This window comes from Amblyomma maculatum, chromosome 11 (assembly GCF_055883805.1).
Source record: "Amblyomma maculatum isolate TAMU_Amacu chromosome 11, ASM5588380v1, whole genome shotgun sequence".
NCBI classification, from domain to species: Eukaryota; Metazoa; Arthropoda; class Arachnida; order Ixodida; family Ixodidae; genus Amblyomma; species Amblyomma maculatum.
The window spans coordinates 2102132-2121308 of NC_139354.1; the positions used below are offsets into that span (position 1 = coordinate 2102132).

The 19177-nt window shown below is 46.8% G+C and overlaps 1 protein-coding gene across 1 annotated transcript; it reads right to left on the reverse strand.

Annotated features, from left to right (window-relative positions):
• Window positions 1–8927: 8927 nt before the first annotated feature.
• Window positions 8928–18732, reverse strand: fj (four-jointed box kinase). Its single transcript, XM_084584748.1, has one exon. It carries the CDS (start codon window positions 18177–18179, stop codon window positions 16980–16982), a length of 1200 nt encoding a protein of 399 aa, XP_084440874.1. The 5' UTR covers window positions 18180–18732; the 3' UTR covers window positions 8928–16979.
• Window positions 18733–19177: the final 445 nt, after the last annotated feature.

Consider the following 19177-nt stretch of genomic DNA (forward strand, 5'->3'; position numbering starts at 1 on the left):
TTGAGTTTCTAAACAATGAATAAAAATGAAGACAGTTTTTCGATACGCGCAGTTTTTTTTTTTTAGCTAAGAAATTTAACTACAATCAACTATTTATCTCAACCATTTCTTGTCCACATTTGCGACATTGCACTGAACATGTAAAATACCGTTTGATTGCATTCGTCTCCGGAGGAAAGTAAGACGACCACGGTTTTTGGAAAGTCTGAACGTCTTCACTATAGTACCGCTCATGAAAGAACGATAGACATTTGTAGAATACATGGCGGTCCACATGTGAAGTACTAAAGGTGCTTATGGCTTAACCGTACTAGATTTCACCGAAGTGTTTCGGCGAGCAAAGCCGTCCGTCATGTCCGCCACTCTTCAGTCTCTGAAACTCGTTCCTGTACGCGCACCGCGGTCGATACTGAAGCACATCCATTTTCTCGAAAAATCCTTTGCCATAACGGGGCCGGTCCGATAACACCCGCTTTAAAAATACCGTTGCGGCGAAGCCGGCGCATCGCTGTGAAGCACGTTCAAGACCTCGTTCTGTGGCGAAAAACAAGAACTTCGTTTCCAGGGAGCCCTCTGTCGGCGACGAGATCTAAGTCTTCCATTCTAACCCTGTCCCGTGCCGTCGCACTCACGCGGGTTCAGGCAATGGATGGCGAGTGGCTCTGCATTCTAGACACGGCGCGCCTTATATCGTCCAAGCGGCCACGATTCGGCGCCTAGTTATTGATAACCAGCCACTAGCCGCGGCGCCGACGTCTGCGCCATGCATCAAGGAAGGCACGGCCATTAACCATGCACGCTGCATCGCACGTATCCGATCGCGCACTCAGATGCCTGGATTTCCCCCCTGCGCGACCGACTGGTACTATACTATACGGGCACAAGTCAAACAACTCAGCCGCGTCTCTTTTCTCATCCGACGATGTCTCAGGCGTAAGAGTATGCGAATTAGAATACACCGTTGCCGCTGTGTGTATGCGAGTACTTGTATCACACCGTCACCACTCAACTGCTTCGTCTGAGGCGCGCATGGAACGTGATCAGAAAAACACAGCAGCATATGTTGAAGATAAAAAAAGGGTGTTTCACAGACAAGATTTCGCCCGGTGCCGGTCGGAACAAATGGGTCTTGTATTCAGTGTGCCCGGGTGATTAAGATTTGTGTGCCCGTACATACGTTGTATGTATATGCCTGTTTACACTAATTCTGTGCAAGCCGTCATTCAGTGCAAGGCTTCCTTTGGCAGGTGGCCTTAGATTTTGTAACTCTAGCCCCTGGAGCTCTTGAACAGATTCTTAGGCTTTATTCTCTACCGAGTGGACGCGGTTTACTGAACTGTACAGTCATTGGTAAATTCAAAAAAAAAAAAACAGACGCTACCCTTCTAGCAGCTCGATCGTTGTGTATGCGTACACTGGCAGCAGAGCGGCCAGATAAAAACATTAATTCTATTATATAATCACTCTTAACTTAGAATGTGCCGTGAAGAGTGACGATTCCTCGTATTTCCCCTGCGTCAATGTACGGGGCACTCAACATTCTAGCAACATCACTGCCAGCGCGGTGTATTATTTTCTACATGGTCACCATGAATGCTCTACAAAGCGAGAGTATGGAAGCCAACATATTTGGTCGGTCATTCCACGGACACACAATTGATGAGCCTGGCAACCAATGAGACCGATGGTCAATTCAACTGTACTCATGTATTCAATGAACATTTACATATTGGACAATCAATGAAGAATTAACATCGTTTTTATGATAAGTGCTATCAGCAGCGGAACTTCTTGTTTTCATGGTTCGCGTTAGCGCTGTGCTAGCAATTGAATAAAAAATGACGGATGGTTTAGGAGGTCCAATGCGAATTCAGCACGTCTTGTTTTATTCCGATGGGTCGGTTTCGTGTTCAAGCAGGCCTCGGACAAATACCTGTGAAATTTATGCGTGGGGGCCTCAATGATAGCCACGGTGGTGGCACCTGACGATAAAAGTCTGGAGCCGCATTTTAAGAGGAATACATATATTTGGAATACATTATGCATGGATGAGAGTTGATGAAACGACGGCATACCAAGAACAGCGCGAGAGAGTGACAGCTAAATACGCGGTATGTTCGGCTGCGCCGATGATGTAGAGGTTGTTTAATCCTGTGCCCAATAAAGGTGACCTCATGGCGCTGCAGCGAGTTCGAAACCTATTCAATACAGTAAAGTGTTCTATTTTCGTTTTGGTTTTTCGTCAACTAAAATTCCAAGGTCGAAGAATACCGGAGAACGAAAGAAACGCTGGCGAAACAGCTGACGGTTGTAAACTTTGGTTTGGTTTGTGGGGTTTAACGTCCCAAAGCGACTCAGGCTACGAGAGAGGCAGCAGTATAGGGCTCCGGAAATTTCGACCACCTGGGGTTCTGTAACTGACATCGCACGTGCGCCTTGCTTTTCGCCTTCGTCGAAAAGCGGCCGCTGGGGCCGGGATTCGATTCTGCATCTTTGGGCACAGTAGTATAGCACCCTAAACACTACGCCACCTCGCCGGGGGGAGGGGGGTAAAGTGTTAACGCACCAATGAGTGTGATCAATTAGCAAGCGATAGTAGCCCCTGCATGGGAGTCTGTGCGATTGGATAATGCAGTATGCGTTATGATTTTGACAAGCATGACCTAATGAAAAGGACCTGCTATTCGAAAATTAAGGACAACCATGAGAATAACCTGGTTCACTGCATTTCATAGTTTACGCATTAAAAAAAAAAAATCTTAATACGCTTTCTCTAGCTATTCGATTTGTACGTCGAACCCAGTGCCACGTCGTCTAGAAGATCCCGATCCTGATAATACGAAAGTTAAGCCGGAAAGTATCCGCGTTAAAGATTAGGGATTTGCTTGAAAACTAGGGACGCTGGCTCTGACTTAAAATGCCGCAAAACTTAATTTCTCACGTGAATGACACATGTTCTGTGATGAAGTAGATGCAGTTGGCGGCTTTCCAGGCAAAGTATTGCAGGGGTTTAAAATATACCTAGGAAATATAGCAGGAACGTAAAATATAACTGGCATGTGGTGCCATGGTCACCTCCACGATAGTGCGCCGCTTATAGCTTATAGCAAAGACGACATGCGATAAAAAAATTAATTGCAAACAGCTTGCATGCCCGCCTCTAGATGCAAAATCGCGAGGCCATGAGGATGCCACTACCACCATGATAGGACTGTGCTTTCCATCTGTGTAGCTAATTGAGCGATTGAAATACCAGACATTTTTTTCTTTTTTCGCAATAAGTGAGGTCTCTTATCCTTGCGACACCCGTTATAAGCTTTAACCATTATTAAACTTTGCAAATGCGTCTAGTTTCAAAACGTTAAAGAACCCCAGGTGGTCGAAATTTCCGGAGTCCTCCACTACGGCGTCTCTCATAGCCTGAGTTGCTTTGGGACGTTAAACCCCACAAACCAAACCAAAAGGTTTGAAACAATGAGCGTGTGTATTCTTGCATTTTGTGTGCAGTGTATAAAGTATATATGTTGTTGTATGTAATGCGTTTGCAATGCGCTCCAACGTATCACCTATGCACTCACACTAACATTTCTGCATAACCTTATATAGTCATGCGCAACTACAGGGGACATTCGGGGATTCTCACGACCATTCTGTTTTCGAACCTCCTTGTGACAGACGCAGGAACCAACGATCTCGTTCAGTGTTGAAAGATTCTTAGAACGCGAAGTAACTCAGTACTTTGTTTGTGTTCATTAATTAATTCGTTATGCTGTTTTGGTGCACCCCTTCATACTATTGTTCATCAAATCTTTTATATTGTTGTAAAAGAACTATTAACCACAATAATTTTGCCCTCTCTTGTTTTGCTTTTTTGTATAAATTAATATTCGTAGTGAATTTTTTGTTCTTGTGGATTCTCGCGCGCTGTAATACACTCTGTACCCAGAGGGTAAAATAAATAATAAATGCTTGACGTTCTGAACTGAAACCATGCGTCATAATTGCCGTAGGCACGGACATTCGGATAATGAAAACTCGGGAGAGAATTCTACACAGCACTTGCCTTCATCGACTGTTTTCTGGCGCGCCGCGACCAAAAGTAATAAAGAAGATTTTATGCAGTTACGCTGAGCCAAGTTGCAGTCTTTCAGCAAACGAACTCTGTAGGAGCTCAGCATAGCATAGAACTTGTAGTCCCAAATGTTAATTTCAAATTGTTACACTGTGACAGGCGAAATAGCGGAACAACATGGTGACACGGTGAAATACGCTTTCATGGCCGCGACCATAGGGGGGGCACCGTTTTCTATTTAGCTGGCCGCTTCGTCATTGTCTTACAATACTTTAACGTTTTCATGGGCGACGTCTACTGCCGCCTCTTAGACCTTTACGGTTATCTTGTAGAGCTTCAAGAGCACCTTCTATTCGTTTATTCGGCGGTTGAGCCACGTCGTTGGTGGTGTAACCGAGCGAAACATAGCTACGAGCCAAAGGGAAATTCTCATAAGAAAAGAAACAAGAGCCAAGAGCTATGGGCCGCTCGCTCGCGGCGTTTCTTCTTTCCTTCTGAAAAATTCTTTTTGGCTCGGGAGAAAAATAAAGAGTACTTTGTAACTGCACCCACGTACATGCATCTATCAAAATCTGCCCGAATATATCGCAAAAACGCTCGCGTAGCTGCTTCGGATTTCCCATCAGGCAGTGCCCTAATCGTTCCTATAATAGTTTCATAATACGCTATAGTGTATTTATTCGGAATGTTTAAATAGTCGGAAGTCATGCTGATGTAAGCTTGTGTTCTTGTTGTACTTCCCGCTTCTGCTTTTTTGCGGCGTTCCTCTGTGTGTTTTTCCGCACCAAGTGATTCGCCTTTCCAAGTTTCCTCTGTCGTTTTCAGCTAACCCTCGAATTTTAGTCGGTAACAGTCAACTCAAACTTCTTCTTTTCTGACTCGCTTTGAGCCCATTACCGCGTCTATCCTAACCAGACGGCCCTTAACCATCCAATCTTCAATACTTTTTTTCCTCTCCCAGCTGACCAATGCAATCTCCTCTGTACCTAGACACTGAATTCAATCTTCAAAAGTATTTTTTTTTAATTTCTTCTCTTAGCTAACCAGTGCAGACCACGTTTACTTAGGTATTGAATTCAATCTTCGAAAGTGTTTTTCCTTGTTTTTTACCCAACTAACCAGTGCAAAATACCCTGTGCCGAGATGGAGGGAAATAATAGTTGCCCGTTTAACGCAGTGGTAATAACCATTCTACCATTCGGCATTGTACAAGCCTATACTCCGGAATCGCGTTCTTTTCTTGTACAGTTCACTCATTAGAACTCCGTTTATTCCACCGCTTGCGTCGGCGTTCTTGCCTTGATTTCCGTAACGGGAGTGATTAATGAATTCGACGATATCAAGGAAAGGGAAATTTATAAAACCACAACTTGTTATTCGTCTGGCTTTTCTTTTTTTTTTTTTTTTATGTGAGCTATGAAGGCAAACATTGAATCCAGGCAAATGAGCACGCAGTCAGGGAGACTCCAGTTCCTATAAATAAGGCGGGTATCGATCAATTCCGTTTTAATTAACCGACCAACTATATTGCAAAGGATCTTACTCCGAATGCTTCTCCAATACATCATTTTCATCAGGAGGTGAGATATTCTTTGCTTCTCACTCTCTCTCTCCTTATTTCTTCTCTCATCTCGTGTCAAGCCGGTACAGTGTAAAACACAGATATTAAAATGCATGTTTGTTGATTCCCTTCGAAGAAATTCAGTGACACGTATTCGGTCTTCTATATTATTTTTGTTAAATTTTCTACATATTATCTTAGTGTTTACTCACTTCTGGCCAAATCGCATTAATATTGCAAGCCTGCCTCGCAGATTCAGTGTTTCCAGCCAATAACAAAAAGCGTATGCTTTGAATGCTGCTGTGCAAGCGGAGCCGTAAAGAGAGCTTAATTCAACGTAGCTAACATTTAGAACTATTTCCAGCGGTGATAAAGCTTTATTTGTGCTTTTAGCATTATCTTTGTGACTAACAATCATCGTGCGCCATGCATCATTTATTCATGCAAATATCAATTTTCTCAGGGATGTTCTTCTCAGATTTTCTTTTCCGCAAACGTGCTTCACAAGAAATAGCTTCCCTTTTTTTAGTTTGGTTCGACTTACGGGGCTTTAACGTCCCAAAACGAACTCCGGCTATGAGAGACGCCGTAGTGGAGGGCTGCGGAAATGTCGACCACCTGGGAATCTTTAATGTGCACTGCCATCGCACAGCACACGGGCACCTTGCTTTTCGCCTCAATCGAAAAGAGGCCGCCGAGGCCGGGATTCGACTGCGCGTCGTTGGGCGCAGTAGTCGAGCGCCCTAACCATTGCACCACCGTAGTGGCGTTTTCTTAGTTTGTTTTTTCACTTTGTATATCTCCTCCAGCTACAAACAATATTTATTCCTGCAAAATTTAATCAAGGCACGCTCTTCAAGCGTTCGTGCTATTCGTGCTACCATAAACATATAGAAAGAATTTTTTAAGTCGCAGATCCAGCCGTTCTTTTAATCTAACTTTCTTCTTCTCTCCATACCTATGTCAGTGTATATACTTGTCTACATGCATTCATAAATAGCAAAGGTACGGAATCAGGTAGCGCTAGTAACAGGATACGTATTTGAACATTGATTGTGAATTACGTCACGGTGATGTGATAGAAACTTGAGTTCTATAGGGTTCACGAAATCGTGAATAGAGCACTGTCGGTGCTCTATGACTTCCGACACGACACTCATAGGCTGCAGAAGTGATTACAACATCACACACACAAAAAAAAAAAAAACGTAAGAGTATTAGAATAAATAAACGCAAGCTGTGTCGATGGCATATTGGACAACACATGGATTGTGACAGTCACATTATGAAGTCGAGAGTACTGATCCCAGCTGGCTTTAGAAACTGCTTCCTAATCATGAACTGACAAATGCATCCCATGTGGAAAGACAAAAATCCTATCTGATGGGCCCTTGGGATTCACTGTAATCTGAAGCAGCGATATGCAAGATAAAACGTGCATCAGGCACCGCGAACACGACATGGCGTCTGAAAGTAATAAGTATTGCTTCACTGAAAACCCTGTAAATGGAAGATTATAGTGAGGTTGACAGCAGCATTAGTACATGCTGATAGACGCTAACGTACTGCGCATAGCTACCTCCATCTTTCCATTTGCAGTATTGCTATAGTGGGTGAAACCTTACGTGTCACGCGCTTAGGAGGCACGGAATATCAGTTAACATATTGCTGCACAAATTATCTCTTACACGAAATGTTGAAATCAATAATTCCGCCCGTCTATAACAACATAACCACAGTCAAGCCCCAAACCTTTCCGTTTTTAACCTATGAAATTGTTCTCTAATATTTATCACCGTCCACTGCTGATGCTTCATTCAGCTCCGAGACCAACTACTTCAGTGGCTATTTGAGTTTCGAGGTACGCCTCCCCACTTATAATAGTTAACCGTTTTTGTCCTTTTTACCGCGCGCACGTCGTGACTGGAGGCACCATTTGCCGCCAGGCGGCGCTGGCATCGGTAGACAGAGCGGCGGCTCGGTTAACCTATACAGTCGTGAAAATGTTTACGCACTGTTGGAGAACAAACGACGGAAATATTCATTATACTTTTTCGCCTCATCGAACACGTCTTATACCATGCTTGAATATTCGATGCGACGTAAGAAAAAAAAAAAAAGTCCAGCTTATACCCTAGAGTGTCGAGGCAGTCAAACAAGCAAATATCTTTGAATGCAACGCGCGAACAAGTAAGAAGAAAGTAAATTGCGAACCGATTATGTCAAGGCGAAGTATAAAAGGATCACGGAATGAAATCATGAAGATAAATGGTACTGCGGAGTTGCGGTGTTCTGCTCTGTTTTACGGACCGGCTGCTATTAATCATTAAAAAGGTATTTGCAAAATATTAATTGCAAACCCGCAGCCGCACACGGCCATGGAAAATGGCGGCCAAGTCATTTCCGCGATATCGTCCTTGTAACGAGAAGGAAGTTATTACGGCGACTGTCAGGGCGACCGCTTTTGTGATAAATCACCCGGTTGCGCCCTCCGTCGTCATCTCACAGGCTCTGAAGAAGAGGCAGTTTAAGGAAACAGACTTCCTGTACTCGTAACTCTTTTTCCTTTTTCTGCGGAAATGCCCTTTAAAATTATCGCTTAATAATTACGAACGGGTTTTACGCATTGATTGCGTCGGAAATAATTGTTCGGCCGAATCGCAGGTCTTTAGAAAGCTCATGATACTCGGGCATCGAGGTGAAATCATCGAGCATTAAGGAGCACGGCCACCGCGTAATTATTTCTCAAAACCGTAAGATACAAAGCACTGGATGACGGATAGTGTGCACCACCGGCTATAGTGTGGAGCTTATGACGGTAGTTTACGACCATTAAGTCCAACCTATAGAAGAAGATACAGCGTGGGTTCACTACCATCAAGCCCAGCCTATACAAAACTCTTCGGTGATATCCACAAGACAGAACTGGCAGGTTAGACGTAGTTGCCTGTTGAAGGAATCCTGGCAACCGCGAACATCTGCTTGTCGGTGAAAAATATTTGGGACCTTCATAGAAGTCCTGGACGAAAGCTTTAATTGGGTCCGAGGACAAAAGTCTCCAGACTCGGTTGTGATGGTAGTGTCTTCTCTGCATTGCGAAACTTCTTTATAACGGTTCAGGTATAGCAAGCACAGGAAAGGACGAACCGAATTCTTTACTGACTTGCTTAGAAGGCAAACGTGCTCTTCAACGACAATGTCCCATCAGGAAGTTGACAAAGTATGACAACGTTCGCATAGCGCAGAAAAATAGAACAACATCGTGCTCAGCTTTGTCTTGTAAAAAAAGGCTGCTTTTATTTTGTTTATCAAATATTTACATATAATTTAGAAAGACGCAATTAAAAAAAAACGAAAAGAACAGCTTGTTCATTTTTACAACAATTGTTGGTATAAATTACACTCGGAACAGGCACACTCTCAGGAAGACACACGTCCGTCTCTCGACGCAGCAAGAGAATTTCGCGTGTACACCTCACTAAGCAACATCTGTAGGTAAACACACGTACACAAACAAGTACAAGAAAGGAACAATGCATCCTAGCAGACTGATCACCACGCGAAGGTGAAATATATACAGGGACTAGCACATTTTTCTTCACGTGGTGACAGCACTATCCTCTCGCAGTTGCGAAAAAATACGTATAGGTTCTTTTTTTGTTGTTGTTGTTCTTTTGTTTTCAATCGACGCCGCTGCGGCGAAAGCCCAGAGCACGCAATCCTCCGCGGACAACGCGCGACAGGTCTCCACAGTTTTTTTTTTTTTTTAACATGCAATGTAGTCGTTGACTTTTCAGAGTTAGCAATAACCCTGATGAATAAACAGAGAAAAGCACACGGAGAACAGCAACGGTAATGTAAAAGAATTTTGTGGGGCCCTTCTAGAAAAAATATAGTGAATTACTTTTTCCGTTCATTTGCACTAAACATGACCCAGCACAAATGGCGAGAAATGTGTTTCGCATACTCGGCGGGTGCTTTTTTTCTGCTTTTGTAAAAAATTTACGTGAACTGCACTGAGCTTCCAGCTACACAAACTACTTATTGTTTGTATAACGGAGAGCAGTAATGTCAGCCCTATTTCGCCCATTTCTTCCTACAAGAAAGAATCACTGCTTCGTAATAGAATGGTACTCTTATCGAAGTGAATCGCATTAAGGGCGAAGGCTATAGCATCGATAATCAATAGAGCATCTACTTTAACCTCTGAATGCTTGCAACGCAACGAATTAAAAGCGCACTGAATGCACAGTGAGAATTCACAGCTGACAGATTATTGTTTAGAGTCTGACCAAAATGTAGAAGTGTCAGAGACAGACCACACTTTTTCGTTTTTGTTTTGAGCGGCTTTTGCTAGAACCGCTGTCATGTAGCCAGAAAATCTATCGATAAGTTTCCAGCTTATTCAAATTGTCTTGGTCCTCGTGTAATCTGCGCTGGAATCGAATTGCCGATAATTTCCCAGCAGAATATGCCTTCGGTAATGTTCGGCTTGATATTCGCCTTTATAATGACGACATACTACACGAAAATAATTAGAAAACAAGCAAACCCCGCTCCGGAGCAACCAGGTGAGCAAAAACTTGAAATGTTCAACCCAAATTCCTTTCGACTACCAAAGACATAAAAAAGATTGCTCGTTACCGATATTAATATGGCATTCAGTTTTGACAAAAGAGACATTTGTTGAGATTTTCTGCTCGTCAGGTTCCCGAGGATTTGATAGCATCAATAAAGGCCCAGCACTTGGGCGCCATGATGGCGTCGTTCAGCCAAATATTAATGAAATCCGCGCAAGCACCACTGCTGACCCGACCGTGCTTCTGCTCTTCTAGGAAAGGGTGGTGACGGCAAATTCACAGACGTGATAAAACTCTCAGTCTGCAGAAACAGGAATATCTGAGAAGGCATCACGTCATATTAACCGAACATTTTACCACCACTACTATTTAAGCTAAGCGGCCCAGCAAATATCAAAAGAAAAGTGATAACGGAGACTGGGCAGCGTACGCATTTCCAGCCACCCAGAATGTGGCAAACAAACGGACCTTGCGGTTTTTAACATAAGGGGAACACAACGCACTGACGCGAGCAAGGAGCGGCGAAGAAGGAAGGACCGAGGAAAAAGAATGACCGCAACAAAGGAATAATAAATGAAAGAGCGGAGAAGAGACGGCGGGCAGGCAGGGGTGCCCGAGACGACACCGGAACGATTAGCACTCGAAACCTCCGCAGGCGCCTGTGGCATCTTCGAGGCTTGCCGGGTGCGCGCAGAGAGCGTTTGAACAAATGAAATGGGGCTGTCCGAAGAAACGTACAAAATGAGCCTGCCGCCGCCGCGAGGTCATGACGGTTGCCTTGTGTGTGAGTGCGCTTGCCTATCTGGCTGGCTAGGCCGGCGGGGTATGCGGAGGAAGAAGTGCGGGAAAACGAATAACGAACAAGAGTGAATACAAAGAGCAACAGAGAAAGAAAACTCACACGGGCATCGACAACAGAAGATACAAAAAGCGAACGCATATTCGAAAACGAGCCGGTGGCTGCGGGAAGAAAAAAAAAAAAAAACAGAGTGGAGATGGCGCTGCCTTCTTTGAGAAAGCGTGCGCGCGTGAGGAGCGATGGACGGCGGCCGCTTGGTGGCGCTGCAGTCGTCCTTTCTGGCTCCGCCATTAATTTTGTCGATACACAAACGTCTCAATTTCTGTGAGTGGAACACACACATTCGCGTGTAAGAGGGAACAAAAGTACAGCGGATTCTTCGCGGTTTTCGGGAGTAAACGGGCTCTATTATTATTATTATTATTATTATTATTATTATTATTATTATTATTATTATTATTATTATTATTATTTATTGTTCTTTTCAGAGCCGCGGCTGTGAAAGTGCCTGGCACCGCCACGGGTGTCGCTCGAGTTGCAGAGAAGCGAGAAAGTGTGGTGCGCACACTGTAAGCAGAAAGAAGCTTCAAATGTCTATGGTGAGGGTTACAGTAGTTGTGGTTAGGCTGGATTCGGCGCATAAATCTACATAGCTAGCCCGTAGGGCAAACGTTAACAGCACTGCTATGTAATGTTCAGTGACGTCACTATGTTTAGAACATTGAAAATTATTATGCCTCATCGAGTCGCAAGAAACCAAAGGTAGGGCGGAATATATAACGAAATTTTACAACGACACATATAAGGCTTGACCAAAAAAAAACAAATCCTTTAGCGATCTGCCAAGTGAGGAAGTGAGGAGTCTTATAAAAAGCTGTGCAAGCATCGGACTGAGCAAAAAGACTCGGTGGCTTTACAAAGGCAGGCAGAAAAGCTTAGTTACCACTTGAAAGATTCACGGTGACAGATGCTTCAACGTTGTCAAAGCGAGTAAAGTGCTTTCTTATTTTTTATTTTATTTTATTTTTTTTTTTTTTTTTTTTTTTTTTTTTGTTCGGGCTACAACCTCAATCTTAGGCTCTTCTATAGCCCGGCTTGGTCCTCCGGTTGCTGTTCGGAACATGACTTGTCCTTATGAACAGTTAAGCCGAGTTCAAAATGACGTGTCAACGCCAAAAGCATCAAATGCTCGTCCGACACCTCGTTAAGAGTGCCGGCACTTAAAGTCGTGAGCAATTAATGACGCTAACTGCGGCCGCTTCGCGTGAGTAATACAGAGATGGGTTCTATGGGCCCTATTTCCCTTTCCAGCTGTAAAGATGACGATCGCAGTCTTTCGCGGTTCTTTACGAGCGCAGCCTTTCGCCTACGCTCACTTTACGACCTCACGCCGAGGAAGATGATAGTCCTTGCGCGCCTTGCAAAGAGTGCGAGATTGTTAGCGGACTGCCCTCTCTCTGACGGGCTTCCTTCCCAACGTACGAATTCCTGGCGTCACCCTCGCGACGCCCACGGAACGAGTTAAAGCTACAGCGGTGTAACTAACGCCCACTGTTAAGAAGGAGTTGTTTCACGCGGCGAGGGGTGTTGTGAAGATAAGAAGGCGGCGTACACAGCTCACATATCTTATCTAACTCTCACGGTGAGCGGGACCGACAGCCTTCAGGTTCTCAGTGTGCGGTTGGGTGTCGAGTCATCGCAGTCTTACGCGGTGTTTCATTCATCAGCTTCGGAATATCTTTTTTTTTTTTTTCGTTTTGCCGTGCAATGGGACGGAGAGCTTTGAACAGCCTTACGAGCGCAAAGGGAACGGTACTGTTTTGCGTTGTTTGTTTAGAGGGCCAGCAAAAAGAGCTCTCAATGAACCATGCGGGTTTTAGCGCTCAGCAATTTGCAATCATTTTTCAGTATGCGCGATGTAGTAATCATTTGTAAAAAGTGCTAGGGTAATCGCTCCGCAGCATGTTGCAACTGGGCTGGAACGAACAGAGCAGAGATCGCACATTGCCGGAGAAATGAATCTTGGGATATGGAAGCTGTAGACTCTTTGCAAACTTCGGAAACAGATTCCTTCCAGTAGCGTCACTTCAACGGCCGTAGAAACCGAATGAGCACACATCTGACCAAAGAAAATATTCACCTACGGAAGCAGGCATTTGGCGAACAATACGCGCCCAGAGAGAGCAGCCTGGAGGCCACTGAACTATAGCCTTTAATATTAGCGCCTCTTGCACTGAAACAAGGGAACATTCTCCTTCTCTTGTGGCATTCGTGCAAGATGTGTCTAGAACACCATGAACCAGAACTAGCCAAGTGTAGCCACATAAAGTATTTCGCCCTTAACGACACGTTCTCCCCGTTCAGACTTGAGGCGACGATTAGTGGCTGCCTCAGCTAAGGTAATTAGGACTCAAACAATTAGCTTCGTTATAGCAACATTTTGCCCCGTTAAAAAAATGCTCGGCCGAGTCGCGTTGCTGTCTGCTACAATGAGCGAAGGCTTTTCCATTTCGAGCGTGACAGATTTTGGAATACGAATTGGCTTCTAACTGGCAAATGCATTAAAATTACTCCCGCACCTCGGCAATGCTGAGCTGCTCACGAATTTTAACTTACTGCCCTCACAGTAAGCATTTTTCTCAGTACGCTGCTTCTATAAATGTCTGTAGTGCACCCAAATGACTTGTTCAAGGTGCAATCCAGCATTACTCTTGATAGCAAGGCCTTCAGTTGCGCATTAACACACTTCCCAGCGTTCAATAAAAAATAAAAATGACTTCTTTTTTTTCCTAAGCGTAACCAATGCACGGATATTAATTAGCACGACAATTTACTAGTTTCATGGCCAGATGACCGTTTCCACAGTTGCAATAGATATTGTCCTACTTTTCTCTGAGCTTGTCTCTACTACGCATATGAAGCTCACAATGAGCAGTAACAGTGGACAAAACCACTGCATGATTCTACAATATTTTTTTTTTTAAATACCGATTCCTTAATGCAGATATGCAAGCTAATGCTCGCGCTAAAAAGTGCTGTCGAAATATCTTCTTTAGTGCGCTGAGATATGCTAGAAAGACAACGCTACGAGTGAACACACCTGTGCACACAGTATGTAGAAAAATAAACCTAAAATATTGCCTGTGCGTCACCTACACCTGTGCACACTGTGAGTCGAAAAAAATAAACCTAAAATTTTACCTGTGCTTCACTTGCTGGCCCTTCAAAGTCGAGGGTACAAGCAAAATTGAGTTTCAGCATCCATTAAGTCCAAAAATTTAAGAAATACACTATATAAGTAGCCTTAAGGTCCCTAATACGACCCTCAACATTAACAAGCCGTATGATGTCTGCATACAGATTCACTAAACTACGCAGCGTAAGATTTAGAAAAAAAGGCTTCAAACTATAGTGGAGCGTAAAACTAAATATTCGGCACTTTTGAAGCCCTGGCAGATTTTATGAACGCAATGAAAACTTTGTCATCGAAACATTCGTAGCTTTTCGTAGGCTGAGAATACGCGCTAAAGGACATATCGGGAAACACATTAGACTAATAGGATCAATATAACATCTGTTTGTATAGTCAGAACAAATGACGGGAAAGTAATTATTTGAGACGATTAGCGAGGCGAAACTTTTCACGCCCTTTTCTGCTGAGTCAAGGAGAGTCGCGTTCTCCTCAATGGTCGGGAACACTCGCTTATATAGCACGCAAAATGCGATGCTTTCGTACATCGGGACAGAGCGAATCAACATCGGCCTGACGCCATGGATTTAAATTTAATATGTCGGAAATATTTTGCAACCGTCTGGGTTCAATCGTTCCGACCAGGAAGGAAGCCTCAAGTCTCATCCGCAAAGAGAGCCGGCGCCACCCGTCCCCAGGAAGCGAGAGTCAGCCCCTTACGCGCGCTTGTTACGGGCCCGTCGTGACGACCGTGGCACAACGGTAGCCGACGAGGGGAAGTGCACGAAGATGGGAGGAGAAGGGCAAACACTGGTAATTGATAACAAGACGCAGGTCACGACACCAACACGCGCCCTTAGCGAGCGCCCTCTAGGAGAGACCGTTGGCAAGCACGCACTCTGGGAAGCAAAGCCCAAAGGTGAGCATCGTGAGCGACCTGTTTGGCCGTTCGGTGCAAAGGGTGTCGGCCGCGTACGTAGTAAAGCCAGCGGAAGGGAAGGTGAGAGAGGGTAGTGATCGCCATGAAATCCTCATTAAGGGGCGGTCCTAGCGAGCCCCCCTTCTTTCAGCCGCCTCTTTAAGACAAGAAGAGTTTCTGAGGAGCATGGTTCGTTTGTCGACTTCTTGTTTCTCCTGCTGGTGCCCGTCTGGGGCGAGCATCAAGCTACCAGGACCGCAGGGGCAATGGAAGTGCGTTTGAAGGATATATTGGAAGGTGTACACGTTTAGGGAAGAGCGTTATATGCATCCGTTCACGACTCGTCGGCGTCTGCGCTTTTACATCTTTCTGCCGCTCGTTAGCCTTACATTGCGCCTCGCGTGCATGTTTCTTCGGGGATCGTGGAAAGACGTGCTAGAAGCGGGAGGTACCTCCGCGATCAGCCGGCCCCGACGTGGATAGCATCTTTTCTGAAGGCAAAGCGTGCCGACGAGTTGCTCATTGCTCGTCACGAGCTGTTCGCGCGGAGTAACACGGTGCTTAAAGATGTTCGCTGATTGAGCTATTGGCGCAAGCGGCTGTAACTTTGCTTGGCCCTCGTTTTATCAATCGGCGATGATGGAAAAACGGATACCGCGATCAAAGGCGGATCGCTCTTTTATGCGTTGAGCCTTTATCGAATCGAACAACACCTGGTTGCTTCGCGGCGTTGTTTTGAACTTTGTTTTCACTTTTCAGAAAAGCAAGATGGGAGCCCGTGGTGAAAGCTCAAACGTCATGCGCTATCTTAGGTCCATGTGAAACTTGACACCAGAAGAATGTCTATATCAGTTAACGATTGTGATACTGCAGCGCTGCGTCTAGCAACGCTCTTTGTGACATCTAATATTGGAGATACCATGAAAATGATTCCCGCAGCACATTGGCATATAAACCCGTTCATGTGAGGACACAAAATTTCACGCTGTCGTTGCAAGCACTCAGACACGATGTTTTACAGAACGTCGCACCAACCACTACACTAACCTAGAGATGTCGGTGTTGGCACGAATATACTGGTTAGACTGCACCGTTCGCTCGTGAAATCCCTGCGCTTTGCAGGACCACCCTACATAAGCCAAGGAAGTACTATTTCAGTCTGTTTTTCGCGCAGTAACAAAGCATTGGAGTTACTCCAGGAAAGAGCGGAATGCAAAAAGCAAAACAAGTTTCCCGATTCAAAATTATAGTTTCGTGGAGACCTGTCGGCATCACCCCAGCATGCAGAGCGGTATAGCCCATGCAGGTGCTTCAGAGCATCAGGCAAACACTGACAGAATAGCCAGTTGGCCCTGAGGGACCGCGTGCCACTAACCTCCCATGAAATACGGCTGATATCACTCAGAACAAAAAGAAACACTTCATAAATTACCTAACAAGTTTCCGACTGTACCAACATTTTGCCATGTAATCTCAGAGCGCGTCCGACGGCGCAATGCTCTGGAGTACATACGTATAGACAAGTTTGGTTTACAGCTGCAGACACGTGATTCTTGCCGGCTGTCTCGGCTCGCTGCTAGTACAGGCACTGGTACGCAAATATGAAGTTCTAGACTTCCCAGAAAAGAGGCATGCCTCAATATTTGCACAGCTACCCAGGAAGCCAGAACGCCCTGACTATCCGTGCGCTGCCTGGGTCGAGACGTATCTTTGGCGACCGCTCGCACAGCGCAACGACACTCACTCAAGCCTTACGTACGTATCACAAGAGCAAACGTGTTTTGCGGCACTAACTCACCCCTCCGAGTCTTCCAATAACGTATCACTCTGTTCTCAACAGTCGATGAGGGCCAGCGGCCTACCGAAGCACATGGCCGTACTTATCCATGCACCTCCGAATTTGGGAATTCACTTGAACCAATCTTTTGTTGAGGATCTTGACGCTTCGCTCAGGTAGGAAAGGCAAGTAGTTATCCATGCCGGGATCACTGGTGTTGAACGCACTGTACAGCCTTCGGCCTATGTCCCGATCGCGGCTAAGTCTGGCCACAGCGTCGGCTGTTTTTCTCCTGAACACGCACAGCGAGTCTAGGAGAGACCTGTGGAACACCTCGTACTTGTCTAGAAGCCGGTAGCCATGCACAAGTCCGGACTCATTGTCCAGAAATACTAAAAGGCCGGTGGTCTTCTGCCGGACCAAATTGTGCGCCGGCGCGTTCATCATGTCCGGGTTCCATTGAAGATTGAACATGTTGTTCACAATACGGTCCAGGTTCGCGGTGAGGTAGTCGAAGACAATTAGGTCCGACCACTGGACAAGGTCGCGTATCTCCATTTCCGTCTTGTTTACCACATCAGGTGGATGCAACCGACGCGTTGTGGGAGATCGAAATTCTTCAGGAATAAACGTGGGAACAAGTTCGTCCACGAATTTAGTCAAGACCACGGGTCTGTCGGAACGCCACTGGGCCAGCTCGAGACTGGACCGCACCGGGTCCCAACTTCGGCCGGCGGCCCGGGTGAGAAGCGCAGGGGGCAGATTGGGAATGCCCAACTCCCGGGCGAGGTAAAACGAAAACAGTTCGCCCTGAATTTGATCGTTATTCTGGCGGTAGCGGGCGCAGCTCAGCACTCCGGTGTCGAACACAATGAGCCTGTTCTGCATTCGGCCGCATCCTTCGTACACAGCTCTGATGGTCGATCTCCTGGCCGTGGCCCGCCAGCGAGACACGTCCTCTTCGCTGGCCAGAGAGCCCCCGGCGACCAGTCGTTCCGCGGGTCCCGCCCAGAAAATTCCTCGCACCGTGCCCTTCTCGGAGCGGCGAGGCAGCAGCGACAGGTCCGATCCGTTGAGCGAAGAAGCGGCGCTCCCCGTCGGCGGAGGGGGGCCGCTGGAAGACGCATTGCCCGACCGCTCATGCTGCGAGCCGGCCTCCGCCTTGCTGCTGCCGCGTGCCAGCTCCCGCAAAGGGAGTAGAAGGCCGACGGTCATGCCGAGACAGAAGGCGAGGCCTGCCGTGGCCAGCCAAGTCCTGCGCCAGCGCATGGCTGCATCCATGGGCCACTGCCGAAGATGAAGTGTCCGCGTTTCCTCAAAGTAGGCAGAACACGGAAAAACGATGGGCAAACAGCCGAGGCCCCCGGCGCATGGCAGCACCACCACGTGTGCTTGCGTCGACGATTCAACCGGCACGACGCAAGTGCGGCATCCCAGGCTCGGATACACTTTGCCTCAAGGGCCCTCAACACTGCACCACCGACGACGACTGAGCACAAATTGACGAAGCACAACACTGCTGGCCGATGACCACGGCGAAATGTGTGGCGACGCCGGAGGCAGGTCTGATCACAGGCGGCGGAGCGTAGGCGGCGGCTGGCACGGTCCACCGCGACCGGGTTGACATGTCTTCCAGGCTCCGAGTCACAGCGCTGACTGACGGCCCGCTCTGGGCGTGGGGGCGCTTTTATATGCGGCCGTGCTGAGCCTCACGCTGGTGAGACCGCCGGCGCGCGCCGCCGCTGCAGCATCGACACTGGCCTGAGGAGCGACGGGGGTAAGGCACGCCGTTTGCGGTGCGTGGCGGCGCGTACGGTGCCTACTCGCGGGCGCTGCACGGACCGCTCTGTTGCGCTCTCACAGGCCACCGGCCGCCGCGGAAACAAGGTGGAGAGGGAGCGTCAGCGCGCTGCTGGAAGGCGCTCGCTTCGGCGGCGGCCGGCAAGTTCTTAGCTGGCAGCGCCCCTTGCTTCAGGAAGGAGGGGGGGCTTGTCTCTTGCTTTGAGTCTCCTCCCCTCGCGGGGGGGGAGTTGTATACGTCATTCAGGCAAGGGGATCGCGCTCGCCCCTGTGCCCCTGCAAGTCCAGGACAGGGCTTGGGGGGTGAGGACGTGATGGGGGTTGAATCTCCCTTCCAGCTGGTGCTTTATTATTGTTGGTGGGGGGTAGCAGCAGCAGTGCAAGGCCAGGACTGAAGGAGAGGGAAGGTTTAAGGGGTGTGCTACGGAGCGAGAGAGGAGGTTCCGATGGCTCTTCACAACGGATGCCTTTCTGGGCGC

What these genes read in the sequence shown, in the direction of transcription:
- fj (XM_084584748.1), bottom strand. Translation starts at nt 18,179, where the DNA reads ATGGATGCAGCCATGCGCTGGCGCAGGACTTGGCTGGCCACGGCAGGC.